The sequence below is a fragment of the Brachionichthys hirsutus genome, chromosome 2, assembly GCF_040956055.1.
Source record: "Brachionichthys hirsutus isolate HB-005 chromosome 2, CSIRO-AGI_Bhir_v1, whole genome shotgun sequence".
Lineage (NCBI taxonomy): Eukaryota > Metazoa > Chordata > Actinopteri > Lophiiformes > Brachionichthyidae > Brachionichthys > Brachionichthys hirsutus.
This window is the reverse complement of record NC_090898.1, coordinates 15,677,891-15,704,833: the sequence shown is the minus strand read 5'-3', so window position 1 is coordinate 15,704,833 and position 26,943 is coordinate 15,677,891. Positions and strand designations below refer to the sequence as shown.

General features: G+C 51.8%; 3 protein-coding genes across 3 annotated transcripts; 1 reads left to right on the top strand and 2 right to left on the bottom strand.

Annotated features, from left to right (window-relative positions):
• The first annotated feature begins 6 nt into the window (after positions 1 to 6).
• Positions 7 to 1,526, top strand: LOC137909558 (nuclear receptor subfamily 4 group A member 1-like). The gene is made up of 3 exons (XM_068754026.1): positions 7 to 75; positions 180 to 358; positions 1,265 to 1,526. Exons 2-3 carry the CDS (start codon positions 193 to 195, stop codon positions 1,519 to 1,521), a joined length of 423 nt encoding a protein of 140 aa, XP_068610127.1. The 5' UTR covers positions 7 to 75; positions 180 to 192; the 3' UTR covers positions 1,522 to 1,526.
• Positions 1,527 to 3,038: 1,512 nt separating this feature from the next.
• On the bottom strand, positions 3,039 to 4,631 carry LOC137898855 (gametocyte-specific factor 1-like). The gene is made up of 5 exons (XM_068742911.1): positions 4,044 to 4,631; positions 3,738 to 3,864; positions 3,575 to 3,658; positions 3,413 to 3,470; positions 3,039 to 3,066 (listed from the first exon to the last, which is right to left on the bottom strand). The coding sequence occupies exons 1-5, from the start codon at positions 4,329 to 4,331 to the stop codon at positions 3,039 to 3,041; spliced, it is 585 nt and encodes a 194-aa protein (XP_068599012.1). The 5' UTR covers positions 4,332 to 4,631.
• Positions 4,632 to 9,344: 4,713 nt separating this feature from the next.
• On the bottom strand, positions 9,345 to 26,596 carry iqsec2b (IQ motif and Sec7 domain ArfGEF 2b). The gene is made up of 14 exons (XM_068754196.1): positions 26,035 to 26,596; positions 15,420 to 15,717; positions 15,008 to 15,325; positions 13,747 to 14,786; positions 13,490 to 13,651; positions 13,220 to 13,342; positions 12,953 to 13,119; positions 11,962 to 12,101; positions 11,681 to 11,806; positions 11,491 to 11,590; positions 11,231 to 11,392; positions 10,959 to 11,138; positions 10,773 to 10,822; positions 9,345 to 10,526 (listed from the first exon to the last, which is right to left on the bottom strand). The coding sequence occupies exons 1-14, from the start codon at positions 26,472 to 26,474 to the stop codon at positions 9,345 to 9,347; spliced, it is 4,488 nt and encodes a 1,495-aa protein (XP_068610297.1). The 5' UTR covers positions 26,475 to 26,596.
• Positions 26,597 to 26,943: the final 347 nt, after the last annotated feature.

Sequence of the window (26,943 nt, the reverse complement as noted above, 5' to 3'; positions counted from 1 at the left end):
GTTCTGCTCCGAGGACCAGGACCTGCTGCTGGAATCTGCGTTCATCGAACTCTTCATCCTGCGTCTTGCGTATCGGTGAGTGCCGCGGAGTTCGTCTTCCTCTAGACCCGCGGCTTCTGTCGCCTCGGATAAAACCAACAGAACAATGTCCCCCCCCCACCCCCACACTCCTTCCAAAGTTCCAATCCCGAAATGGACAAAGTCGTCTTTTGCAACGGGGCCGTGCTTCACAAAACGCAGTGCGTCCCGAGCTTTGGGGACTGGATCCACTCCATCCTGAAGTTCTCTCAAGCCCTGCATCGCATGAAGCTGGACGTCTCCTCCGTCTCCTGCCTGGCGGCCTTAGTCGTGATCACCGGTAAGAACTTCAGTCTTTTATTATCACTTAATGCAACCGGACACGCCCCCCCCCCCCCAAAAAAAAAACTGGAGGACAGTCTGCATGAAGACTCCGGTTTCACCGGAGTGGACGGTACATGCTGCGGCGACACGACTGACAAAACAGGTGGAGGACAAAATGCAACACGAGCTCGCGTCCAGCGGACAGACGGCTTTAGACCGTAGCGGGCTGAACGTAGCCACGACGCAGGCTGGCAAGCCGCGGAACGCGTCTTCATTTTAGCTAGTCTTTCCCTTCTGTTTGTGGTAATACAGCAAGCAATGACACAAAACGTAGCGTGCAAAAATAATAATGCGTAGCGTGCAAAAAAAGAAAAGGAGCAGGAAGAGGAAAATACTTGGCCTCTCTCCGTCTTGCAGCATAAGAATTATAACGCCCTTCATAATTATGTTCACCGTCTGTTTCGTACAATGTAAATATGATCTGTTTATACTTGTATTTAACTCTTTGAGTGCCATTCATTTTTTATAACCCCAAACATTCACTGAAATCTGCCTCTCTTTAACGGCTAATACCTCCGGAAGGAAAAGTGGTGGGAACACGCGTTCTTTTTCCTGATGAAAGACGAGACTTTAATCTTTCATTTGGTAGGTTCATTTCTTTCCATAGTCATAGTAAGGAATATTCTGTGGGGCTTAGAAATCTGGGAAAATTGGGGATGCTGCACACAGCTTAGCTGAAAATGGCTGGCACTCAATGAGTTAAATTGCAAAAATATTTAAACAACATTTTAAACTACTTTCCAAAGAGTTCCATTGTTTCACACCAGCCACTGACACACACATATGTGTGTTTGAAATCATAAATGTGTTTAATATCGTGCAAGCCTTCGAGCTCTAAAATGCCTCCTGTGCTCCTCTGCAGACCGACACGGGCTTAAAGATCCGGGACACGTGGAGACCCTGCAGAACCAGCTCATCACCTGCTTGAAAGATCATGTTTCCGGCTGCGGCTCCGACTCCCTGCAGCCGAATTACTTGTCCAAACTTCTTGGGAAGCTGCCTGAGCTCAGGAGTCTGTGCACCCAAGGCCTGCAGAGAATCTTTTACCTAAAATTACAGAACATCGTTCCTCCTCCCGAGATCGTGGAGAAGCTCTTCATGGATACGCTTCCGTTTTGAGCATGAGAAGGGTGGGCAGGAGGGTGGGGGGGAGGGGTGGAAGGGGGGGGGGGGGGGGGGGGTTGACAATCGGCTGCGCTTCGAAACCTTTCCTAAGTGAATGGAAATAGTAGCCGCATCATTTCAAGGATTCAAAATGCAGAACAAGAGAAGCACTCGGAGAACGCAGAACTCCGCCAAGCAGCTCGTTCCCCTCCTAATCGGATCCGCATGCTGATCCACATGCTGATCCACATGCTGACGTTTGAATCCATAAATGGGTTTTAATGTTACAATCTAATATTTTTCCAGTCCTCATTCTGGATCAGACCAGAAGACGTTTTCCATGCTTCTCCTTTACGACTGTGATTTTTGGTGAGTGAATTAAATGCATATTTTACAAGACATGATTATTATTATTTATTCATTTTAAAGCCTCCATTATAAGTAAATGGGGGGGGATCCAGATTTGTTTGTATCCAAACGGGAATCCGGATCGCTCTCAAACTTTAATGGGATCTAAGTTAGACCAAGAAAATTATCTTAAATATATATATTTCAATCTCATGTTTATCTGGTATTATGTCTGTATTTATAACATATTACCTTTTTAAAAGCTTAAAAGCGAATATCTTTAAATTTATGACTTTTCGCAGGGGTGTCAAGCTCATTTTCTCCAAGGGCCACATTAGCTTTATGTTTGCCCTCCAAAGACCAAATGTAAACCATCACACAGTAAAAAATGTAACTAAATGTACATGTACATGTAAGCCGACTACGTATGGAGCCGTCCAGTGCTGATCCTGAGCGCCATATGTAGCCGGCTACATTTGGCGACATTCCACACAAAGCCTTTGATTATTTGGTTAAACGAGTTGTTTATATATTTAGACAATATTAAAAGCTTTTGAAATGAGCTCCACCAGATTAAAACAACAAAATCATCCCGCACGTAAACCCCGTCCTGAGGAGTCACAGCTCATCCTTGCAGATGGTGACAGGGCAGTAAAGGGCCAATCAGAACACTTCCATTAATAGCCGCGACTAAAATAGACAGTCATCACATGAAATCAATAACGCCACTTAGATAACGACAGTGTGCTGGCTGGCATCTCGCACACTGGGGATCTGCCTGATCCAACGCGGCTCATAGAACAGGTTGGAACAAGTGCTGCCATCTAGCGGCTGCTAAATGACAGTGCATGCATCCACACAGCTGCCTTTCACGTCTGGAATAAAAACCAAAAAATCACTTCAAAAGTAAAGTTCGTGTTCAACAAATACATATATTTTTTAAATAGACCCCCTCCATAGGGTTTCATCTCAGATATAACTGTCCCATCCAAAGACAATGTATGGATAGTATTTTATGGACAGAAATGCGCAGATTACAAAAACACCAATCATGTCAACCAGTTTCATAATAAACCACTCAGATTACCGGTATTTTAAAAGAACTTTAATATGCCTAATTTAAAAAAATTGGGACGTCCTTAAAATGAAGCATCGCAAGGCCTTGGAGACATTTTGCAGGCTTTCTACTTCGTGTTGGGACTGCTCTCCGGCCTGCAGACAAACATGACAAAAGACAATTGGGTCAAAACAGCTAAACAACAATGTAATAAGAAAATATCCACAAACTAGAACAGCACTCGGAGCGCAGACCTCCGCCGAGCAGCTCAATCCCCTCAATTAGGTTTACACCGTCCACATTCTGATCTGGATCAACACCAAAAAGCCTCCAAATCGTTCTTGGCATCTTTATACCCCATCCACGAAAATTAAAAGTGAATTAGAGTTTGTGTATTTTAACTCATTTTTGAATCCGTAACTTGAGCTTTAATGTTTTTTTTTTTTCCTAACGTCGTTCCGGATCAGACCCAGATGAAATTCGATGGCGAGGAAGACTTACAAGGTCTTCGTGCCCATGTTCGCGCCCCACACAAATGGAACGGCATCATCGTCGGCGTCTGAAAGACAAACCACGCCGTTACCTTTAGACACGTTCAAGGAGCAAAACGAGGAGAGAGAGAGAACGTTCGGACAGAAATGCTTCGACGAAAGCCGAAGCTACCTTCGTCCCAGTCCTCAGTCATGTTCGGGTTCTGCCAGGTACTGACTGGGACAAGCGACGCCCGGAACCGACTCAACTCGCCCCCTGTCGACAGAAACATCGTCTCAGAAACACGAAGCGCGCGTCGGCGGGGCTCTTCGCTGTGACGAGAGACCCGTCTTACGGTCTTGGCGGTCCACAGACGGCCGGTACTCGCAGGTCTCGGTGTGGCGAGGCAGCTCGTGTTTGGGGATCAGGTGCCGGGCATTGAAGGGGCAGGTCTTCAGCTCCTTGGCCAGTTTCGGGTGATTCTGCGGCAGGAAGAGAAAGCGAGCAGTGAGGGGCGTTCTCCCGGGTAACCCGGTCAGGTTGTTCCAACAGGAACCGAAGTTCTGGAGAGCTCAAATCACAGAAGGGGCTAAACTAACAGCGAAACTTAAAGTAAAGTACACATCACTGCGGTGATTCCTTAGAAATCCTCAAGGCTCACCTGACGGCACTTGATGATGTGATATGGGAAGCGGCTGACCCGGATCTGGTGGCTCTTGTCAAAGGGACACTGCACAAGTTTGTTGGGGTCGATGTTTCCTTTCTCGTCTTTAAAAAAGGTGACGAGAACAAACGGAAACATTCGACTGATTAGTGTGAAGCGGAGCCGGCGGCGGCGTAGCACAGCCTTACCGGTCTCCTCTTCCGGGTCGACGCTCGCAGCCGGAGCTCCAGCTCCGGCAGCCCTGCGTGGACTGCACGTGGTTCCGTATCTGAAGTTTTTTGCCATTTTCGGGGGGAGATCTGCTGAAGAAAGACGCAATGCACAAGGTCAGGGGGGGTCATTTAAGAGAATCCAAGCGGGACTGGAACGAGACGATGCAAAGGAAAACCTCGTGTCTGCCGAGGAGGCCGGGATAATGGAAACGATCCACGTGAAGGAGTGACCTTTGTGTTTTTTTGGGGGGTTTATAACCTTTATAACCAACAAGGTTGGTCGCAGCGTCAGCAGCTTAGCCACAAAGCGTTGGATTTAAACGCCAGTGTCGCGATTCATTCCTATATCCTTCAATAAATGAATTATTTTACCGTCAGAAGCTCTTTGTGTTGTTTTTGTTGCTTTATAGAAGGAAATCGCTCAAAAGAATCAAATAAACTTCAAGACGTTTCACCTCATCCAAGATCATTCTAATGTCGGAGCAGAGACCACCAGGACAAAAAGACTCCTCAGGAGTCTTTCAAAGGGTCCTTGCCCCCCCTCAGAGGAGCGGCACCCAAGTGTGGCTGCGGGGGGGGGGGGGGGGGGGGGGGGTTGTGGATTTGGGGGACAAAGGTCTGTCTCTGGGTGTCGCCAGGTTTTAAGCATGCTTGACGCGTTTCTTTTCACTAAACGTTTTTTTTTTGTTGGTCAAACCGTTTCTGGTGGAAACAGCTGACGGTAACATCAGAACGGAAAAAGGCTGAAACAATTGTTTATTATTTTTTCCTGATGGAAGGAGAGACTTTTTCCTCCCTCGCGGGATCGGTTCGGTATCACACATTCCGTGCGTCTTTTAATAATGCTCGGAACCGGCCGGCGGCGCGGGGCTCCGATCGGAAAACGTCCGGCAGTGAACGAGTTAAGAGAATAAATTCAGCATCTAATTAGAGAGAAAAACTCCCAAAACAAAAAGCTTCAAATTTTGCCTCACCGTTTGTGGAAGCTTTCGCAGAAGTTTTTAAAACACGTCCCAAATCGATAAAGACCTTCGTTACAGTCCAACAACGAAGTTGTTGCTTTAAGCCGCTTCTCCAACAGCAGACGGGAGCGTCAGTCACGTGACTCCACTCAAGCGGTGATTGGTTGGCTCCAGCCTCCAAACCAATCTTTAGTCCCGCCCCATTCAAGCCATCTACCTTGATCCTGATCAAGGTAGATGCATTTATTTATTTTTTATTCCTTAAACATGGAAAAAAAACTTGAGCAATTGGATTCACATCGACATTCTAATTTTAAAAGTTATTCACAAAAACACTTTCAATAATGACCAATAATAAAAAACAAAATCACTCTGTTGTGAAAAACTTACCCCGATTTCACCAGGATCTGTTCCCTCGGGTATTAAAGATAGAACTAGGGAATACGGGGCGACACGTAGAACGGGAGCGCCTGAAAATACTGACGAAACAGAGACGACGTTCCAGCAGAGACCCCAAATAGGCAGGAGCTGATCGGTGATCAGGTGAGATGCGTAACAGGCATGCGCAGAGAGACGCGCCCAAAGAGGCAGGAGCTGATCGGTGATCAGGTGAGATGCGTAACAGGCATGCGCAGAGAGACGCGCCCAAAGAGGCAGGAGCTGATCGGTGATCAGGTGAGATGCGTAACAGGCATGCGCAGAGAGACGCGCCCAAAGAGGCAGGAGCTGATCGGTGATCAGGTGAGATGCGTAACAGGCATGCGCAGAGAGACGCGCCCAAAGAGGCAGGAGCTGATCGGTGATCAGGTGAGATGCGTAACAGGCATGCGCAGAGAGACGCGCCCAAAGAGGCAGGAGCTGATCGGTGATCAGGTGAGATGCGTAACAGGCATGCGCAGAGGGACGCGCCCAAAGAGGCAGGAGCTGATCGGTGATCAGGTGAGATGCGTAACAGGCATGCGCAGAGAGACGCGCCCAAAGAGGCAGGAGCTGATCGGTGATCAGGTGAGATGCGTAACAGGTGCGTCTCGGTCAGTTCAACTATGCCTCCCTGTGCGGGGGGGAGGGGCAATCAAAACGTAAGATTTATTCCGGACCTTATTCTGGATCAGATCCAGAAGACATTTTGCATGATGGTTCATATCGGACCCCTTTAGGACTGGGATTATTGGTGAGTCAATTTAATGCAGATTTTACAAGATATGATTTCATTCTTATTTTTTTTGGGGGGGGGGGGGGGTCACATTATAAGTAGTAAATGGGAAAATCCGGATCCGATCCAGATGACATTCCCCCCCCCCCCCCCCTACATGACCGTGTCAAATTCCATAAACATCGGTCAATAATCAACCGAGATGTTGAGGAGCACATTTTGAGGCTCCATTGACTACAATGTTAAAGATTTTAAAGCGATCCAGAATCCAGGATCTCTTCTGGATCATCCCCAAAATGTAATCGACTGTTCCTAACGTAACCTGATGTTATTTTATAACATGTATTATTTTTTTGTGTGGATAAATTAGCAAAATAGCAAATTATGAACAACAAACTTTTAAACTGAACAACAAAGTATTAGTATTTCCAAAAATATAGGGTCCTTACTTAGATATTATATTGAAAGAGTAAGTCATTGAATACATTTAGGAATTAGTAGTAGAAGCAAATAAAAATAAAATCAACACAGACCAGTTCACTGCAAGGACACTTTATCAGAAGCAATAAATATTCACATCTAAATTCTCTATTCTTTCAATACACATAATAAATACACAAAGAAAAAAAAATGGATCAATGAGTGCACTGACAAAGTTCGTTGGGCTTTAATTTCATATCACAATATCTCATTCTCACACCTTCAATCAGAAATAATAAGGAAAGAAAAAGAAGCCAACGCTCCTCCTCTCTTCCCTGTCCCTCTTTTATATGTACAAACTGGTACTTAGTGGCACTCACATGCATACACCTGAATACAGACTGGGAGTAGCTCATCCCATAGTTATAAGAAGCCTATGTATATAATATAGTATGTACATTCTGGTTTATACAGTACAATCTAAATCTTCAATAAATGCAGATATATTCATGCAAAAAAAAAACACCACCAAAAAAAAAAGGACATCTCCACAGCTCCTTAAACCCCTTTCACGGACTCAGATCTTCACCAGGAGCTCACCCCAAAAGCATTTCTACTTTGTCTATAATAACATGGTCTCTAAAAATCGTAGCATTTTCACTTGGTAATTAATGACGCTGAGGGTGAACGCATCAGTGCTCAAAATTCCAACCTCGAAAAACGCCGTAGCAAAAAAAAAAAAAAAAAAAAACAGGGGGCAAAGCTCACACAAATGCAGCAGTTTGCACCCGGCGGCTATTTTACATTCGGGACTCTTGGTAGCTTCAGACGAGAGGCCGTCGGCGCGATGCCACAGCATCCGAAAACGTAACGAGAGATTTACAAACGTGGCAAATGAGGGCAGATTTGAGGAAGGCCATTTTTTGGACGTGCAAAAATCACAAAACGGCATGTAAAAGAAGACATGGCTGTCAACTTTGATGTCCCTACCGCTAGCATTAGCATTCCGAGTCTAGTCAGTATCTTGTTCAGCAGCCTGTATGTCTCGCTGTCTCTCCCTCTCTGTCATTGTCTCTCTGTCTTTGTCTCTCTCTCCCCTTCTCAACACAGCCCGTCCAGACAGATGATCCTGAGGTTCTGTCCAAGGTTTCTGCCTGTTAAAGGGAAGTTTCTCTTCGCCTCCGCCGCCAAAGTGCTTGCTCTTGTGGGTTAAGTTGGGTTCTGTCTTTCCCTGCTAATCCTGTAAAGTGCCTTGAGGTGACTTAATGTTCGCGAGAGAAATAAAAATTGAATTAAATTGAAAAGTGTGTTTCTTCTAAGCATAGAAAGACAAACACGACGCCTTGTGTATCTTCCAAAATCCAATCAAATTCCCCCTCTACCACTTTAAGCCCTTTTCAGAGAGTAAGAGCTTCATAAATATATATATATAAAAATAAAAACCATTGAGATCCATTCAGTAAGTTCAGGTTTTGGTCATCATCCCAATTGGAGAAATTAAGCACTTTGTTTGACACAACAGAACTGAAATGGAGGAATATTATTGGTGCTGAAACCAAACTGATCAAAACTAAACCTCAGTCATTATAGTTTCAACAATCAATGATGTGAACGTTTTTAAAAAGGTGAAGCGTGGCAATAAATGGAAAATAAGTCAAGCCACGTATCAGACCGCCCTCTAGTGACGGGGGTAAACCATGTACGAACATCTGCTGATATAATTAATCACTGCTCAAAGCATGAGACAATATCCATCATACTCATATAATAACGATAAAACAGCAAAAAGCTTCAGAAACATTCAAAAAGATATGATTGATTGTATTAGGAATTCCCGTAACCCCGACAAGGAATGCATTAGAAAGCGGGGGGGTTAACCGCACAGGATTTAGAAGTTTAAGACAAAGCAACGTATCTGAGGTCATCTTTATTTAAAAAATAAATGAAAATAAAAGCCAGTCAGCAAAGCAGAACCTGAAACAATAAACAAGGACATTATGAAGCCAAGGAAATTATTGCAAAGTCAAGAGGCCTTTTTTTTTTTAAATAAAATTTCTTTTCTTTAAGCAACTCTCAGCTGTTTGACGAACAAAACCGGAATGCTTTTGGGTGATTTGGTCTTTATTTACATCCCCATGAAAGCGGCTGGGCATGCGACGTAGTCTCGGTATTTTCAGGGTCAGATTGTCGTGTCATGATTCTGTTGTAAATTGTCTCATACGGACTCAACTCGACGTCAAAACAGTTCAAATAGTCCCAGATATAGATTTAGTTTCATCTTATGGCTAGTTTGTGTGTAATGTGGATGCATATGTGTGTGTGTGTGTGTGTGTGTGTGCGTGCTATTTAGCCCTAGCTGTGCTTTTTATCTCCTCCTACATATGTGGGAAACGGAGGTGGAAGTAACAGAGTCGGAGCAAACTGCGTTTCCTCTTGTCACCAGCGCTGCTGCTGTTACACTCGGTTCTAGCGGACTTGGTTCTCGCCCTGGTTCTGCCCACCTCCTCCATTCGATAATCTGACCCCGCCCCCCCGGGCCCCCACGTTCTGGTCAGACCACGGTGCTTATCCGGCTGATAGGCTTGGATTTGGAGCTGCCCCCTGTGCCTGTCGCTCCAACGCCTGTCACCTGCGGCCCCTGCTGAGGCTGCCCGGGGTGCTGGGGGGGGTGAGGGGAGAGAGGTGTAAGAGGGGTAAGGGGGGACAAAGGGGGGGGTAAAGGGGAGTGTGGTGGGGGAGGGGGGATGCAGGAGAGCGGTGGGTACTGGGGCAGATACGGGGCGGCGGAGGCTGCGTGATGCGCATTGATGGAGGCGGGGGGCAGGTTGTGGGGCAGGGTGCCGAATATGAAGTGTGTTTGGTGGGTGGGGTGGGTGGCCGGGTGCGGCGTGTGCACGTGTCCCGGGTGGGTTTGGGAGTGTGCGTGGGGGTGCGGGTGGGAGTGAGACAAGGTGAGTGGAAGCTTGGTAGCAGGGCCGCCGCCCCCTCTGATAGAGTGTGTGGGTTGCACGTGGTAAATGTTGAACAGGGGGTTCTGGGAGTGTTGGGAGAGAGGAGAAAGGGGCGGGGGGCACCCAACCACCATGCTGGCGTAACGACCCGGAAGCCCATGCTGGGAGAGATGGGCCAGCTGCGGGTGTAGAACGTGCGGGGCGCCAAGCGGCGCTCGACATGGTAGCGGGCCCCTCTGTGTAGCGTGAGGCGGCACGCCTTGCAAAGGAGGGGGGGCAGGTTGGACGTGGTAGCGATGGTGATGGTAGTAAGGTGGCGGGGGCTGCACGACGCCCGCGTGGCAGTACTGTGCGTGCAGCGCCTGGATCTTGGAAGGCCCTCCATCCATCTGACACAGGGATGAAGGGGAGTGAGGAGGGGGCCCTCCCGTAGTCAGTGGGGGGACAGGCGCGGGGAAGAGTGGCCCCGGTGGAATAAGGGGCCCCGGCGGTTTGGTACGTTTGCTGCCGAAAAGGGATCCCAGAAAAGAGCTGCTGTTGTTGTTGCTGCTGCTGCTGCCCCCCCCAGGGCCGCTCGCCGCTCCCGCTCTCTCTACACTGCTGGAGACTCCCCCAACTCCTGTCCCAGCAGTGGTGTGTTGCTGCCCCGGCCCACCCCCCATCCCCGTTCCGGGGCTCAGGACGGGGCGGTGAGGCCGGAAGTCTTCGGTTCCGTAGCAGCCGGGCATCCCAACCGGCGCCGTGTAGCGCTGGCGAGGCTGCGGGCTGCTAACGATGGAGCCCTGGGGGGGTGGGGGGGGGAGAAAGCACCGCTTCGTCACTGCCGCCAAGTCAACCGCCACACGCAAGACGCGCTTGGGTAAAAGTGGAGGAGACATGCGTGGGCACGTATGGACACACACACACAAAGTCGTCAATGCAGATACGCACGAACACACGCATGCACGGAACGTGCACACCATCTACATGCAGGCCGCGCACAAACCAAACACGGGATTGTGAAAGGCGTCACGTCAAACGAGACTTACTTCCATGGTACTGTCCAGAGAACCGACGCTGTTCCTGCGACCACGCTTCCCTAAACCGCCCCCCCCCCACCCCCCCATGAAGCGTCGGGTCATTAGCAAAGAGGAGAAGGTGGAAAGGAAGACGTACGTTTAGTCTACGTTCGCTGCGTGGGACAGAAACAGAAACGGCGCATTGCCCCGCCTCACCTGTTTCCGATAGGTCCCTGAGCGACGAGCTGAGCGCGGTGCGCTTGAGACCCTCGCCCACGGAGCAACTGTCGTCGAAGCTCGTCCCTCCCAGGGTGCCGTTCACCACGTCGCTCTTCCCACCCAAGCCTCCGGCGAGCAAGCTGGGCCGCATCACGCCTTTCTGTTTCTCCAACTCGGCTATAAACGCGACGCAAATGTCCACTCGAGTGAGACGCGGCGCGAAACGTTCATCGCCGTGGCGATTGTGCACCGGCGGCTTCGGTAGTTACATTCAACTCTGTACTTCTCCATTTCCTGCACTTCAGCAATGCTCTCCCTGAGGTCGCTAACAAAGCGGGTCCGGTCCTGCTGGCTGGGCGCCATGAAGACGATTAGAACCTTCCTCTCGCCGCCAAGGACGGCGGAGGTCAGCCGGATGCCGTGAGGATAATCTAGGAGACGCGACACAGAGAGGAATCAAATACGCAACAGTCCTCGGGTATAAGTTAGAAAGGATTTCGACGAGGAGGAGGAAGCAGAGTTCTCCTACACGAGCTCTGGAACACGTGCGCTTGCATCTCAACCAGAGGGAAAGACTGCCGGAAGCTGTAAGTCACCGACGTTTTCTTTTTCTGGAAGATTTTGGTCACCTGATGCAAAGCAAAGTAGGAGAGGTGAATCGCACAACGGGGACTTCTGGGTCAGCCCCGGCTCGGGAAGCGTTCGATCGGGGGTCTTACCACCAGAAGGTCATTAAAGAGGAAGACCTCTCGTTGGTGGAGCCCCGCCCTCTGGGGTCGGCTGGGGTCAGGGACCTCGTAGAGCTGGCAGCAGCACACCAGCCTGCGATGGGGAAGGGAGATCACCTGGACGGGGGAAGTGACAGAGACGAGCACAAGCACACGATTCAACGTTTAGCTGGGGGGGAGGTTTAAATCCAATCACGGGGGGGAACGAGCAGCTTGGCGGAGGTTTGCGCCCTCCGAGTTGTTCTCATGATTATTCATTTGAAGGCACTTGCAGGCTTCTTTCCCACGACGACTCGCTCCACAGCCTGCACTTGGGACACGTGATCGTCGTTAGTCCGCAGCTCCCATTTCTGTATCCGCTGGTAGATCCCAACCAGCAGCTCCCGGGGAATGTCCTGACCGTTGTCCACGCCTCGGAGGGAGAGACAGGGAGACGCAGGGGGAGGCAGGGAGAGACAGGGGGAGGCAGGGAGAGGCAGGGGGAGACAGGGGGAGACAGGGAGAGACAGGGAGAGGCAGGGAGAGACAGGGGGAGACAGGGAGAGACAGGGAGAGGCAGGGGGAGACAGGGAGAGACAGGGAGAGACAGGGGGAGACAGGGGGAAGCAGGGAGAGGCAGGGAGAGACAGGGGAGGCAGGGGGAGACAGGGAGAGACAGGGAGAGACAGGGAGAGACAGGGGAGGCAGGGGGAGGCAGGGAGAGACAGGGGGAGGCAGGGAGAGACAGGGGGAGGCAGGGAGAGACAGGGAGAGGCAGGGGGAAAGAGGGAGAGACAGGGGGAAAGAGGGAGAGACAGGGGAGGCAGGGAGAGGCAGGGGGGCAGGGAGAGGCAGGGAGAGACAGGGAGAGGCAGGGAGAGGTAGGGGAGGCAGGGGGGCAGGGAGAGGCAGGGAGAGACAGGGAGAGGCAGGGAGAGGTAGGGGAGGCAGGGGGAGACAGGGAGAGACAGGTTTAACAAACAACAGGTGTGAAAACTGCACTTGGAGTCCAACTGAAATCTCTAAACTGAAAGTTCAACGGTCCGTTTCTCCGTTTGTCGGATCCTTTGTCAGCCCCTGAAAGACTCCGTTAAAGTGCGCTGCAGATCCTGAAACACCAGATCTAAGTATAATTACACCTAGATCGTATCGTGAAACGTGATTTTAGTTGGACTTCAACACACAGTGCTACTAATAGCATTTTAGCCATACAAAATTTAAAAATCTTATCCCGTGCAACATTTAAATTTAGAATACAGAGTATTTATTTCTTCATGGCGGCACCTCTCAAATTCTTGATGAAATCATCTAGCTTCATTTTCCTCTCCGCTTTGACGTTGGGGCTGTACATGTCCGTGTTGAGGAGGATGATGGCGAAGGCCAAGATGAAGATGGTGTCCGGGTTCTGGAACTGTCGGACCAGGCTTGGATTACACACACAGTATCTCTGACTGCATGAGAGACAGAAACGGCATGTCCACACCCTTCAAGTCTTCCACACCCAGACGTGTCTTAAGTTCATCGGTCTTTCACAAAGGTTGACAGACAAACCTAAACGCTTCTATGAGCCGCTCCACCTTCTGGGCTTCTCCTTGAACTTTAATCTGAGCCTGGAACTTCCTGAGAGCGTCGTCCAGGTCCATGCCCGAGAAGTCCATCTCATCCACCACGCAGCTGGAACACAGAGCGGAGGCGACGGCGTCGGCGCTCCTGTTAACAGACTGTGAATCATATCGCACGCGACTCCTCGGATTATCCGGATGTTATTTGAGCTTTTCCGATCGATCACGGTCGCGCCTTCTCAGATGTGTGCAGACTCACTCCAAGACGTCCTTGTTGAATTGTTTCTGTCTGTTTCCCAGAAACTCTCCGATCATCTGCCGGCTGAGGCCCTTCCTCTCCAGGATGAAGCGAGCGATCCCAACCGGGGTGTCCGAGACGAAACCTCTCTCTATCAGGTACTGGATCCCTTTCTCTGGCTTCCTATAATCAATGACAGAAACAAAAAGTAAAAGTCTAACTGCGTGATCATCCAGACAACTGAAATCAAAGACACTCTTCTGTGTGAAGGGTCTCACTTGTTGAAGAGGTTGAGGCCGATGCGGTACTGGCGTCTCTGCACCACGTCGCTGTTGAAGGGCGGAGAGTCCCAGCTGTGGCGGCTTTCCCTCTGGTAGGTCTGCTTCCCCAGAGGTGGAAGAGGCTCCCGGAGGCTGTCCTGAGATGAGGAGCCGGAGCTGCAGTTGACCGTCTCGTTGGAGTTGGTGGTAGAGTTGAGGGAGTCGTTGTCTCCGTCTGAGCAGCAGGGCGGCTCCAGATCCCCGGAGGGCAGGGCCGTAGAGGAGGAGGAGGACAGAGGGGTGGTGGGGGGCTGCTGTGGCGAGGAGGAGGACGATGGCGTGTCAGGGTACTGATGGTGGTGGTGGTGGTGGCGGTGGTGTGCTGCCACCTGTTGAGGGATATGTGTCGGTACGGGTCGGCCGGGGGCCCGGGTCTGCCCCTGTGCGGCTGCAGAGGAGGAGGTGCGGGCGCCTGTGTTGGGGGAGTGTTTGAGGGTTCCCTGAGGAGAGCCCGCGCCCGCCGCCGGCTCCTGCTCATAGACCAGCTGCCTGCTCAGAGAGCCGCGGTCCGAACGGTCGCTCATGTCCACTGAACTGTCGCTGGGTGGCTCAATGGTGAGGAGAGGCAGATGCGCACCCCTCAACCGGTAGTCCCTGCACTCGGTGCACGGTGTGCTGCGCCGACTGTTGCTGCTGCCCCCTCCCTCGGTGTCCCGGCTATCCTCGCGGCCCCCAACGCCGCCGCCGCCGCCGGGGCCCCAGTACTCCGTATCCGTGCTGCTGGGTGCCCGATCAGGGGACAGCGGGGACGAGGGCATGCCGTCGTCCATGTAAAGGGTGACATCGCTGTATGACGTGGCGGTGCTGTCGCCATGCATGCTGAGTGCCCCCCCTGCACCCCTGGCTCGTTCTGCCAGACCTCTCTGGGAGGGGGGGTTGCTGCTGTTGCTCCACACGCACTCGCTGAAGTCTTCGCTAATCCCTCTGCCCTCCTGGGAGTCATCGCGGCCCGCGCGGCAAGTGAGGGCGTCGTCTATGGAGTCGGCGAGGGATTTTACCTGGAGAGGGAGCACAAAGGGGGGGGGGGGGGGGGGGGTCAGCATCACACGGGCGCTTTGCTACAAGCTTCATGGACTGCCACTAAAAGTGTTCCGTTGGTTCTCTCAAGCGTTTCTTTCCTGTCTTTGTTTCTTGGGGTCGGCGGAAAAGATCTTTGAGACGGTGTCGTAAAACAAGAACAACTCAAACAGCTCAGTTACCTGAAGCCCCACTACAGTACCTGCTTGGAGAAGGAGTCCTCTAAGCGGGTGAAGTCTCCGGGGCGCTCTGGCTCAGGGGTGTGAGGCGGCCCAGTGGCCACATTGTGGGTGAAGCTCGTCTGCGTTTGGGCCTGCTGCTGAGGCTGTCGCTCATCGAAGGAATACTGCAGTCTCATGTTGGACAGTATGATGCGGCGCGTCATGCGACTCTCGGAGGCGGAGCTACGGAGGCGCTCGAAGTTCTTGTTCATCCGATAGTGTCTGAAGGCCGTCTGAATGGTCCGCGCAGCCCTGCGACTCACGAAGGAGCCGCCATACTTTCGTTCCAACATCTCCACCTAGTAGAGCAGAGAGGGGAGAGATGACGTTCATCGTCTCCGCGTGTCGTTCTACGCAGGCGCTAGGTGGCGCTCCCCAACTCCACAGCGATACCTTCTTATCCTGCAGGTCAGTCGAGAGTTCGTAGCTGTCCGAAAGGGCCTTGCATCGCTTGTTCTCCTCTTCCTCTTGCTTGCGGAGAGCCAGACTTGCGGGTTGATGGCGCGTTCGCAGTGCCCAGGCCAAGCTGGCCGAACCGGAGGTGGCCCCACATGAAGGGTCTCTGGATCCGGACGGAGCGCCGCCGCCGCCGCCGTCTGCGAATCGTTCCGAGCCGCGCAGGTACGGTGTCTGGTTGAATGAGTTGTCTTTGCGAGAGCCCGTCTCCGGACACTGGGACTCTCCTTCGACACTGCAAGAAACAAAACACAAGCCTTTAGCTCGAGTCGCTAGCGGCTTGAGAAGTCTTTCCACCCAACGCTTTGAAATGCAAACCAGAGACTGAATGAGAGGAGCCCAAATGATGGCGAGGAGGACTTACGCGTAGAGTTTGGAGCGATGAGGCGATAGCAATCGCTTGGTGAAACTCATGGCGAGCTTGTATCGCGTCTAAACTCCCGATCGCAGAGCCAAAGATCCGCATTCCGCAGACTAAAATAGACTGCGAGGACTCTGGCCTTTACCTGAGTCCTTTATTGAGTCCCGAGGTTTAGTGAATGTACAACTAGGCTCAGCCGAGCCGACCGTTTGCCTTTGTCTTATTCTTCCTCTCAATTTCTCGTCTCTCTCAGAGTCGTCTCGTCTGACAAATGCAGCACTGTTGCCGTATTTCTAGTCCGCGACACACACACACGTCCAAATAGTTGCGAGAACAACTGCAGACACAATGTCCTGCCTCCGCTTCCTATGTCCTGAGTTAGCCCCCCCCCCCCCCAACCGTCTGACGGGCATGGCTGTCCAATAGCAAGCCAGAGAATTAGAAACCAGGGCCAGAAATATGGGACTATAACATTCAGCACATGGAACAGGGACATTTTGGCTCCGAAGCTCGGCTTCTGTGGGTTCTACTTTTTTTTGCATAACGTAGGTTTCCGCAAATAGAAATAAAAGCGCCGGTGAACATTTTTGTTCGAGCAGGTCAGCAAATGATCTCCTCTTCCTGCTTAGTTCGTCACTGTTCCACTGAATCACGGAGACTTCCTGCGTTTGTATGAACAAGACGGAAAAGACTTCTCGGCGGGATCCGAGCTGGCTCTAAAAGTTGTCTCCTGGACCACGACGCAGGAAACTCTGGAGTGCACAGAGGGACATACGCTGCAACGTGTCTCAGCAGGACGTCCAGCACGTTGAAGCAAGGCATGACCCGGCTGGATTGCCGTTGAGCATAGGGCTGTTGCGTTATACGGCACAAGAGTCCAGCGAAATAAGGACAGGCACAGAAGGGCAGCAGTTACTAGCACGGCGACGCTTGGACGTTCGTCAAAAAGTATATGTTCCATCTTCAGGGAATTCATGGCAAAGGCAGGACTCGCTCTTTCTCCACTTGGAGAGAGAGGAAATGACAAATCGTTGCCCATCCCTCCATCTATTGTCACGTTTCCCCATGTGCAGCGTCGTTGATTTATCATTCCTCCTCCTCCTCCTCTGCTCCTTAAATAGAGAAGCTGAGAAGAGGGAGGGGGTTGCTTGGTGACGGTTGCCGTGGGACCTTTGTGGGTGGCGAGGCAGTTGTTAGGATGAGGAGCGCAGTTGCCTTGACAATGCATTGACTGTTATTACCACTGAGGTGGGTGTTGATGTGCAACAGTCACAAACGCATCATCTCGGTCTCGCTATGAAAACAGAGCATTTCTACGTTTGTGCTGCTCGAATCGCGTAAATATGTTAAGTTTGTGAAAAATGCAAGTTCAAGTAAATAATAAAATAAAATAAATTTAGCATGGGCAAACGTAAAATTCTGTCTCCAGGCTAAAACGGCTCCTTTTAAGGAACGGAAAGCGGCGCCTCCCTGGTGCCAACAGGTAGACGGACGTGAGCAGGAGCTCCGCCTCCTTTATGCTCCTGCCAAGCATATCGGCAGGAGCATAAAGGAGCGGAGTCACAGAAATCCAAAATGCATTTGTGAGACCTCAGAGAGGCGTCTTTTCATACCCGTCTCTACATCACGGGCGTTCCTTGGATCGATCCGACCTCCTGATGTACTTTGGATGAATCTCGCATCTAATTAAGGATGATTTACATAAAGTAGAGACATGGTAAAACAACAACAACAACCTAGTAACCGCTGCAGTCTCGATGCAGCGAGCATCAGGAGGAGGACGCATATTTAATACAATGCGATCGGATTGCAGAGCGGTTGTCCCCGGAGGCCGTCTCAAGAAGACCCGGGCCAGAGCTGAAACAGCTGAATCAGAGCTGAAACCGCTGAATCAGAGCTGAAACAGAGCTGAAACAGAGCTGGAACAGAGCTGAAACAGCTGAAACAGAGCTGAAACAGCTGAATCAGAGCTGAAACAGCTGAATCAGATGAATCAGAGCTGAAACAGAGCTGGAACGGGGCTGAAACAGAGCTGGAACAGAGCTGAAACAGCTGAAACAGAGCTGAATCAGAGCTGAATCAGAGCTGAAACAGAGCTGAAACAGAGCTGGAATAGAGCTGGAACAGCTGAAACAGATGGCTGGAATTGCCGATGCTAAGAGAGTTAAAGACGTGGGCAGCAATCGACCAGAGCGCCGATAACAGACGCTGGAAAGTGAAAATGAGCAGCAGAGGACAACGTCTACGCCGACTCCTGCCTTGCTCATAAGCGGGCATGTGTGTGTGTGTGTGTGTGCATGAGCAGCAGAGGGTCTGACTGTACCATCGAACCCTCAGCAGGACACTGAGGACGGGGGATTAACGTCTCTGCTGCATCAGCGTCTGGGCCAACTTTAATAAAAGCCACGCAAAAAAAGAAAAGGGCTGGAACATTGAAGAAATTGTGAATAAAAATAGAAATGTAAACATTTGTGTGTAATAGAAGTAGGAAACACACACACTCAGGCTCTCCAGGTCAAAGGTCAATCAGCCTTCCTGTTTTTATCGGCCTGCTGCAAATTTGACCTGTGGAATGCTCATCTCCACAGGTCAGTCCTGAGAAGGCTTCACGCCGTTTGGTCCTTGTGCTGACCCGCGTCTGGCCCGTGAGGCTTCATCTTACCCACAGCATCATCATCATCACCATCATCATCATCATGGCGAGGTCCCTGCAGCAGCCGTGCACACAGCGGCGCGCCGGGCGACGTAATCTCCCGGTGCTGCGGAATGCAACGCCGTTTTGGGTCGGTGTGTTCTTACCACGCCGGCTGCTGCAGCAGTGCAACGCAACACACACACACACACACACACTCTCGGCCACGCTTCGAGCCGTGCAGGCGACATTGTTGACTGTCTCTTGCCCGCTGTGGACTTCTCCCAGCTCCGTCCCGCCGCCCTCCGCGTGCCGCATCGCCGACTCACGCATGTTTATCACGCAACGCGTCACAACACCGTGACGAATACGAACACAGACACACATGAAGTTCCTTTATTGCAAAAACAGGAGGGGAGGAGAGTCAGGAACGATCGTTGTTCTCTTTCAATGCTTTTTTTCAACCTTTGAGACAAAGTGGACAAATGAGGGGTTCCCCTCGGCGTCTGTCGGCGGACGTACGGGCGAACACAGAGACATAAACCGCAAGAAGACCTCTCCATTTATTAAAGAAGAAAAACAACACATAGAAATTGCAGAGGTACTGTTCAATATGTGATATTTAAAATATGTTTTAAATATGTGAGTATTATGTAACCAGAAAAGCACTCGGAGCACAAACCTCCGCCAAGCAGCTCGTTCCCCTCCTAACTGGATCTTTACACACCAACCATGAAAAGTAAAAGTGAATCAGATTTTATGTTTATTTTTTACTGATTTCTGAATCCATAAATGGGTTTTAATGTTAAAATTTAATTTATTTATTTTCCTGACCTCATTCTGGATCAGATCCAGAAGACATTTTTCATGACGGTTCATATCAGACTCCTTCATGATTTTTGGTGATTGAATTGAATGCCTATTTTACAAGATTGAAAAAGACTCCATTATAAGTAAATGGGAAAATCCAGATTGTTTTTTCTATAGACGGGTATCCGGATCGCTCTCAAAATTTAATGGGATCTCAGTTAGACCTTAAATTAAATCCTGCAGCTTTTCTGTAATCCTGCTAACAGAACACAACCAACAATTAAAAAGAAAACAAAGTCCAAACCACTAAGGAGACAGAAGGTGACGATTTCCAATTCCTCTTTGAAATTCGGTTCAATTGAGAAGAATGTAAATCAATAGATTTTTTATTTAGACATTCGTAAATTATTATGAATTTTACGCCAGCAACGCTTCTCCCCCCAAAATGTTTTTGAAAGCTGTAAAGCTGCAGAACGTGTATAGCAAGTCACGACCGTCGCCTCCAGACAACCGGATCAGGATATTCAGGGACTCTGGACGAGTCTCTCCATGTGCAGACAATGAAAGTCCCGTTCTGCAGTCCGGACCCGTCTCGAAAACGCATCACGTGTGACGAGGCGCCACATCAAGCAACAATGGAACAGAATGACTGAAAGCCTCTCCTCCCCAGGGCGGACGGGTTTGGCTGTGAGTTGTTGAGGGCTCATCAGTGGGAAACTTGGTTAAAACATTTTGGTTAAAACTTCCAAGTTAATTTCACGCAATGTCCTCGCTTGTTTTGGACTCATTGCACGGCGTGCTCTCCGAGCGGCGGACGCAGGAAGCGAAGACGGCGTCTGCCAGCGTCGCCTTTCTATCCCGTGGAGACGGCAGCTTTTCTCCAGCTATAGCTAATGCGCTAATCGTTTTACCAATAGTGACGGGGTACACGCCGTGCGTTCCGCAGGGGAAAGCAACAGCACTCGAGGATTACGTACGCCACGCAATCACAACTTAAAAATAGGCGCTCTATAATTATAGCTCATGTGCAGGTGAATACTTCGTGCTCAGGGTGGAGATGGATGAGCGAGATCGATCTCTTCAAGGTCGCGTATCGCTCGGATTAACGATCAAATTGACGCGTGGAGCAAAACAGGAATGTCTCGGGGGTCGTTTGACGTTGCATAGTGGTGACAGGGATTTATAGCGATCCGCACAAAACAAAAACACAAATGGTTACTAGCGAGCACGTCTGAACTGCCGTGATTCACCGAGCGGATGGAAGATGAGCGCGGCGAGGGCGATGCGATCCGACAGGGCGACGTGGCCACGAGAACCGAAGCAAGACTCCTCAGATTTTAAAGGGACAGACTCTATCAGAGGCCTGCAGGAATAGACGAAGGACGACTCGGTTCTCTGTGCCGGACGCGTCTTGGGCTCCGCTTTCCGACAGGTGAGCGGCCAAACGGTCACGCTGCCGCAGCTCAGCGAGAAGAGGGGCTACTGGAGCCCGAGGCCGAGCAACAGAACTGATGGGCGCCTTCCTCCTCGCTCACCTTTCTTGGAAAGCGACGCGGCGATGTGTGAGAAACAGAAAGAATCCCAGAAAGGCAGACAAGACAAGACAAGAGAGGAGGACAGAGTGAAAAACAGCATGAGAAACACAGAAAGAATGAAACGCTCGGATACAACGGGCACTTTGTGTTTGCCGAGCAATGAACGCATGCATGTCATGGCTGTCCGATACCACTAGGTGGCAGTGTTGGAGCCTCGCGTGCAATCAGGTAGAGGACAGAAGAGGGACGGAGAGAGAACCGGGTCAAGAGCTGTGGGTTGTTTAAGCATTAGTCACACCTGGGAGAGGAGACGGACTCTCGGGGGGGGGGGGGGGGGGGGGAGGTGCAGAAAGGTGAAGCAGGAAGCAAGGATGAAAGCTTTGGGGTTGGTTCGAGGACTCTTACTGGGGTGATGGGGGGGGGGGCTTTTATCAAGGCCCTTACCTGTCCTCCTGCTGCAAGCTCTGCTCAGTGGATGCGCAGCAGTACTGATGGAGACTGACGAAGCTGTGGACAGTCAGACTGGTGGGGAACAGAGCGCCACAGGCAGCCGTGGGGGTGGCGGGCGCCGAGGTGGGCTGCCCCGAGACGCTGACCGGGCGCACCGGAGATGGACGACACGCACAGAGGCATGGAGAAAGCAGAGAGACAGACACACAGACAGTCAGCGGCGACGCGCGCACACACACACACGCACACAGAGACACAACGAAAGCGACACGGAGCGCATTGATCGGATGGCGGCGATGGTAGCACGAGGGATGGCACGTTTGAAGAGGAGAACAAAGAGCAGATGAGCAAGAAGAGAGAGGGACTGCTTGAGATCAGGGCTGCAGGTGAGCTGACCTTTAAGGTGATGGCTTTTATAAGGAAGCTCCGTCCCAGAAACTCCGAGCACTCAGATGATATAAAAGCTCCGGGCCGGCCTCTTCTCTGCACCCATCGTCCCTCATCCAGAATGAAAAGGAGAAACTACTCGCACTAATGCCAGCAAAAGCGCACGCGCCCCACAGAAGAATTAAGAGATGTTCCAGCTGCACGTTGTTGAGATTAGCATGTAAATGGGTGCTTTCTGAGGACGCGCACGCCGTGTCACTTTAGGAACGAGCCCGGCGACCCGCAGAGAGGCGGGGGTGCCGTTACGTAAGCCTGAAACATGCTCGTAACGCCAACATTTGTACTTTACCATCGGTAACTAAAGCCTCCTGCGAGAGCATCCCTCGTGTGGCGAGGCGCATCTAGAAATCGGAAATATTTTTTTCTTTGTGAGAAGTTACGCCTGAATCCCCGAGTGCCATAAAACACACACAGTGGCCCCGAACCATCTTCCTCCTCCTCCTCCGGCTCCTCCTCCTGCTCCCCACTCGCTCTCCGACGCATCTCCCTTTCTGCCGCCGGCAGGCCGACGTCGTAATAACACGAGATCGAGCGCCGGTATGTTAATGAGAGAGGGGAAGTCCAGGCGGTACATCGGGAGGACGCGACGAGTATTTAAAGCGATGGATGGACGGAAGCTGGAGGCAGAAAGAGGAGTGGGAGGAGAGCGAGCCGCAGGAGCGCTGGAGAGGTCGAGCAAGGGAAGAGGAGCCGGGGCGAGGAGGAGGAGGAGGACGCGGAAACGGAAACAGGGGCATCGCCGGTGTTTCCTCCGACCTGTGCCGGGGCGAGGGGGCGTCGTCTTAGATGAGATTACGGGAGGACACATGTTTTTTTTTTTAGCCCACGGTCACAGGAAGCGCTTCCATTTCTGTCCATCCATCCAATTCAGATTGTGCTTTTCACCGTTTCTCCTGCCATCGTCTACGAACGACGAGTGTGGGCGGGCACTGGGTCATCCCGCCCCCAGCGCGTGACCCCGCCCGACTCCACCCACACACACCCACACACACACACACTGCGTTGTATCCTAAAGTCAAGTGCGTTTATATGCCCAAACCCCCTTCCCTTCCACCAGCTCTTCCATACAGCCCCCCCCCCCCAATCACCACCACCATCATTTTCCACTGTGAGCTTGAGTCTGCTGCCTGGCAACAGCGTGGCCTGCCTGAGTGGGCGTTGTGGTATTGAGCGCCAAGCGAAGGCTCCAACAATGGAGGGGCCTCAATTACAGTTATGACTCACACCAGGTACCCGCCGCATCTTGCGAGTTTACGTGCATGAGTGCACGTGTGTGTGTGTGTGTGTGTGTGTGTGTGTGTGGACCAAACACCCCAATGAAGAACAATTAGACTTCACTGAAATGTGAGCCGGGACACACAGAGGGAGGAGCTCAGGATTAGGACGCGCCTGTGGATCAACAAGGGGAGATCGATTTCTCTGTCCAATGAGAAACGGTGTGTAACTTGTGCTAAACAAAAAAAAACGGCGCTCTGACCCGTCTCCTTGCGCCCCGTCGGGCCATCGTTCAAACGCCGCTTCCGTCTTTCACCCTCCTCTCGTCTCTTCCGCTTCTCTCCATCTCTCCGTTCCGTGTCTCTCGCCCACAGAGTTCTTCACAGAAGAGCAGGCAGCGTTCCCACGGTAACCAGTCTCGCAATTCTGCTCCCACAGAATGCGTTCGACAGACACGCCGCCTCAAAAGGGCCACTTACCTGCGTTTGAGCGGAAGACTCAATGAACGGCATCGAGAGGAAGTTTCCACTCTTGATTAAGACTTTTCAAGAATGAAATTTAAGTGCGATTTTACAGACTTTTCAAGACTTCTCGAAGCGTTTTTAAAATGTTACATTTGAGCGTTTTCTTTGCAGAATTACGACCTCCCGTTTGGGGCGTGCAGCATTAAACGCCGACTGCGCAGGACCGTCTCCATTCGGTCGACATTTAAACGTGAACATTTTATTTTGGCAGCAGCAGCAGGGTGCGCTCGATGTCGCGAGTCGGGCCCCTCCCCGGGTGGGCGCTGGGGCTGCAGGTGCAGCAGGAAGTGCACACGGAGCAATGTTGACGAGCAGGAAATGCGTTGGAGACGTGTGCATGCGGGTTTCGTGTGTGTCGCAGCAGTTTGTCTGGATCCCTTTAACGCAACATGAAAAATACTTTTAGGCTATTTTTTAAACACAATTGGCTCTTTTTTAAAAGGATTTGTAGAATATCTGCAGTAGCCGGGGAAAAAGGATGGAGGCGCACATCATCGCTAACAACGCCACTAACAACGCCGCTAACCGGCTTTTGTTGGGACACGGGCGTTTACTTCAAACAAAGCAAACGGAAAGATGGGATCAAAAGGAGGAGGCCGTGTCGGGATCAGAGTATTTCGCTGCTCGCTCCTGCTCCTCCTCACCTGCTCTTCGGCTACAACAGAAAAATACAATATTGAAAATGCCTTGAGACGAGCTTCACAGTTTCCACAGCAACCGCATCCCTCACTGCGCTGCTGGCTCTGAGGCTGTGTCAGAAACATCCAGAGCTTTCCAAGCGTCCTCCGTGACATCACAGCGGAGTCACATCTGCCCGTTGGTGTACGAGAGAACCGAGAAACAGGCGTAAAATTGATTTCACCTAAAATACAATCAGCCCGCCGGGAGGGCAAAGGTCACCGGTCGTTCCTTCTTGGGGATTTTCTCACCGCGGTGGGATAAAAGCACCCCCGTGAATACAACACAGCGATTCAACGCAAACGTGTGAAAACGAAAGTGGAGGATGGTGAGGAGAAGGCAAAAAAACACGCCGCCCACACACACGCCCGCCCACACACACACGCCCGCCCACACACACACACACACACACACACACACACACACACACATCCATCATTTGCATTTACGTCAAGCTTACAGTGCATCACGGTGATCAAGAGCGCCGCCGTGATATTTGAGCGCCATCCAGATTAAATCAATGCTTAATCCACAACGTGTTGTGAGAGATGGTAAACACAAAGCGGCGGCGCTTCGGGAGAACGTTGGGGGGGTCACCAAGGTGGTACTGAACTTACCCAGGGGGGGGGCTGTTTCTTTCGGATCTTTCTCGGCGCTGCGAGTTGTAAAATGATGCTAAAAAGGCTCAGATTAACGTAGATTATGGGGGAATATTCAATTGGCCTTTATCGGGGGGGGGGGGGGGACAGCATGAGTGCACGTGTGTGTGTGTGTGTGTGTGTCCCGGACCCTCCGGACCCTCCAGACAGGCCCTGCTGCGGGACAGCTGCATGCATGTCGCACACGAAGGATGAAGCTTGCCGCTCATGCTGCAAAGGACTTCCTGTAATCCGAGCATGTCAGGCTCACATTAGCCGTGCGATAATGAGCACGCTAGGCTACGTCCTGCAGCGCCCTGCAGCGCACGCACGCGCGCACGCACACACACACACACACAAAGGACGACATGCCGACGACACACACGTGTGTAATCTGCTAGGGTAATTAGCGCCCTGGAGGCTAGTGCTAATTACAGCGTAGTCACACGACTTTGGTGCACTTTGCGTGGACCACCAACGCCCCCCCCCCACTGCCCCGCCCCCGTTTATCTATACACATTGGACCATGCATTGCATGAGACACGTGCACGCATAGCTGCATACAAAAGGCACACACACGACAGCTCCCAGAATAAAAACAAACATCTTTTGTGGGTGGGGGGGGGGGGGGCATAGCGCGCGCGCTCTCTCTCTCTCGCTCTCTCTCTCTCTCTCTCTCCTGACAGATGGACAAACAGCGTGTGCTCCACCGTCTCTCTCTCTTCTTCTACCCTTCCCTCCGAGGCATGCCGTGTAAGGTCGCGCTCTCACTTTCCCTCCCCCTTGTTGTTGTCCTTTTCTGTCCCCTTCATCCTTCTGTCTCCTCCTCCTCCTCCTCCTCCTCCTCCTCTGCTCTGAGTCACAACGAGAGCATCACCGGCACCGACGATGAATACAGTCACATTTGCGTCGGCTCCGTCGTCGGGGAGGAGGCGACTCCGTCCCCGATCTGGGCGGAGTTAACCCGAGTCCCAGCCAGCCGTGTCGGCCCCCCCGGGGGCCACGGTCAGGAGCCGGGGACGTGGACGGGTAACGGAAAAGACAACACTGACCGATGACGTGATTGAGCGGAGTCTGGATCGGTCATTGATGAGAACACGCCGAACGCCGCAGGCATAAGTCACACGCTGCACCCTACCCACAATCCTCCAATCTCCTCAAGTGCAGCGTGAGGATTGCAAGACGACTCAGGAGGCTCCGCCCACGGCGCGGTCGTCTCTAGGATCCGGCGCTCGGGGAAGGAAGCGCGAGGGAGAACTTACTTTCTACGGATGGTGGAGCTGGCGCTGGTGTCGGCGCTGTCGGTGCGTTCCAGCCGGTCTCGCTCGGCGGTGGACGAGCTGCAGGAGAGGCCCCGCGTCAGCCTGCCGTGGCTCCGCCTCTCCCTGCCGGGCCCCGGCGTCGTGGACGATCCGGCTGGCGCCTGAGCCGTGCAGCCGTCCCCGCCGCCGCCGCCGCCGTGATGGAGAGGGAGGGACAGAGGCTGGCTGTGGTTTTGCTCGGGGGCGTCCGAGCCACCGGGCGGCGGGCCGCGTTCTTGCCGCAGGGCCCGGTTCTCTTGGCTGACCCGGTCCAGCTGGCCCTCCAGCTCCTCGATGCGCCGCCGCTGCGTCTCCAGGAGCTTGGCCTGACTCTCGATGATGTTGTTGAGCTCCAGGAGGTACTCCACCGCCCGGTTGGGGCTCTCTGGGCTGGTCTCCATGGCGAACCTCCAGGGGGTGTGGCCACCGCCACCCAGATCCACCCTCCCCACCAGCCCTGATGAGTTGGGGGGGAGGGGGGCAACTAAGGCTCTAGTGAGGATTAATTCACGTCTTCGAAAGCTTCAGAAACAGGAAGTCACGGACAGGAAGTGGGCGGGAGGTTCAGAACGACTACATATCCCCAAATCTGAGGGCAAGAAGGAGCATTAGGGCATCTCAGAAGCCTTTCAAAATGTGGCAACACCAAGAAAAGAGTTCAAAGATCAAAGAGGAGTCCATCGCTCCCGAAATCACAGTCGCTTTGAAATCAGACGGCAGCGGGGAAAGATTCCGGGGCTTCATGGTGAACTTCAGTGGCTGAAACATTTAAAAAGGGGGTGGAGGGGCACCTCGACATACGGGGGGGGTTGCTATTTACGACCTACCACTGATCATCAGGCGCTGTCCAGCATTACATAACACCGAAAA

Excerpts from the sequence above, each read along its gene's own strand:
- LOC137909558 (XM_068754026.1), top strand. The coding sequence starts at position 193 with ATGGACAAAGTCGTCTTTTGCAACGGGGCCGTGCTTCACAAAACGCAG. Across the intron at positions 359-1,264 it reads GGCCTTAGTCGTGATCACCG|ACCGACACGGGCTTAAAGAT; the intron begins GTAAGAACTTCA and ends GCTCCTCTGCAG.
- LOC137898855 (XM_068742911.1), bottom strand. The coding sequence starts at position 4,331 with ATGGCAAAAAACTTCAGATACGGAACCACGTGCAGTCCACGCAGGGCT. Across the intron at positions 3,659-3,737 it reads GTCTGTGGACCGCCAAGACC|GGGGCGAGTTGAGTCGGTTC; the intron begins GTAAGACGGGTC and ends TTCTGTCGACAG. Across the intron at positions 3,471-3,574 it reads GACTGAGGACTGGGACGAAG|ACGCCGACGATGATGCCGTT; the intron begins GTAGCTTCGGCT and ends TTTGTCTTTCAG.
- iqsec2b (XM_068754196.1), bottom strand. The coding sequence starts at position 26,474 with ATGGAGACCAGCCCAGAGAGCCCCAACCGGGCGGTGGAGTACCTCCTG. Across the intron at positions 13,652-13,746 it reads GGCCTCAACCTCTTCAACAA|GAAGCCAGAGAAAGGGATCC; the intron begins GTGAGACCCTTC and ends CATTGATTATAG. Across the intron at positions 11,807-11,961 it reads TCGTCGTGGGAAAGAAGCCT|GTGATCTCCCTTCCCCATCG; the intron begins GCAAGTGCCTTC and ends TCCCCCGTCCAG.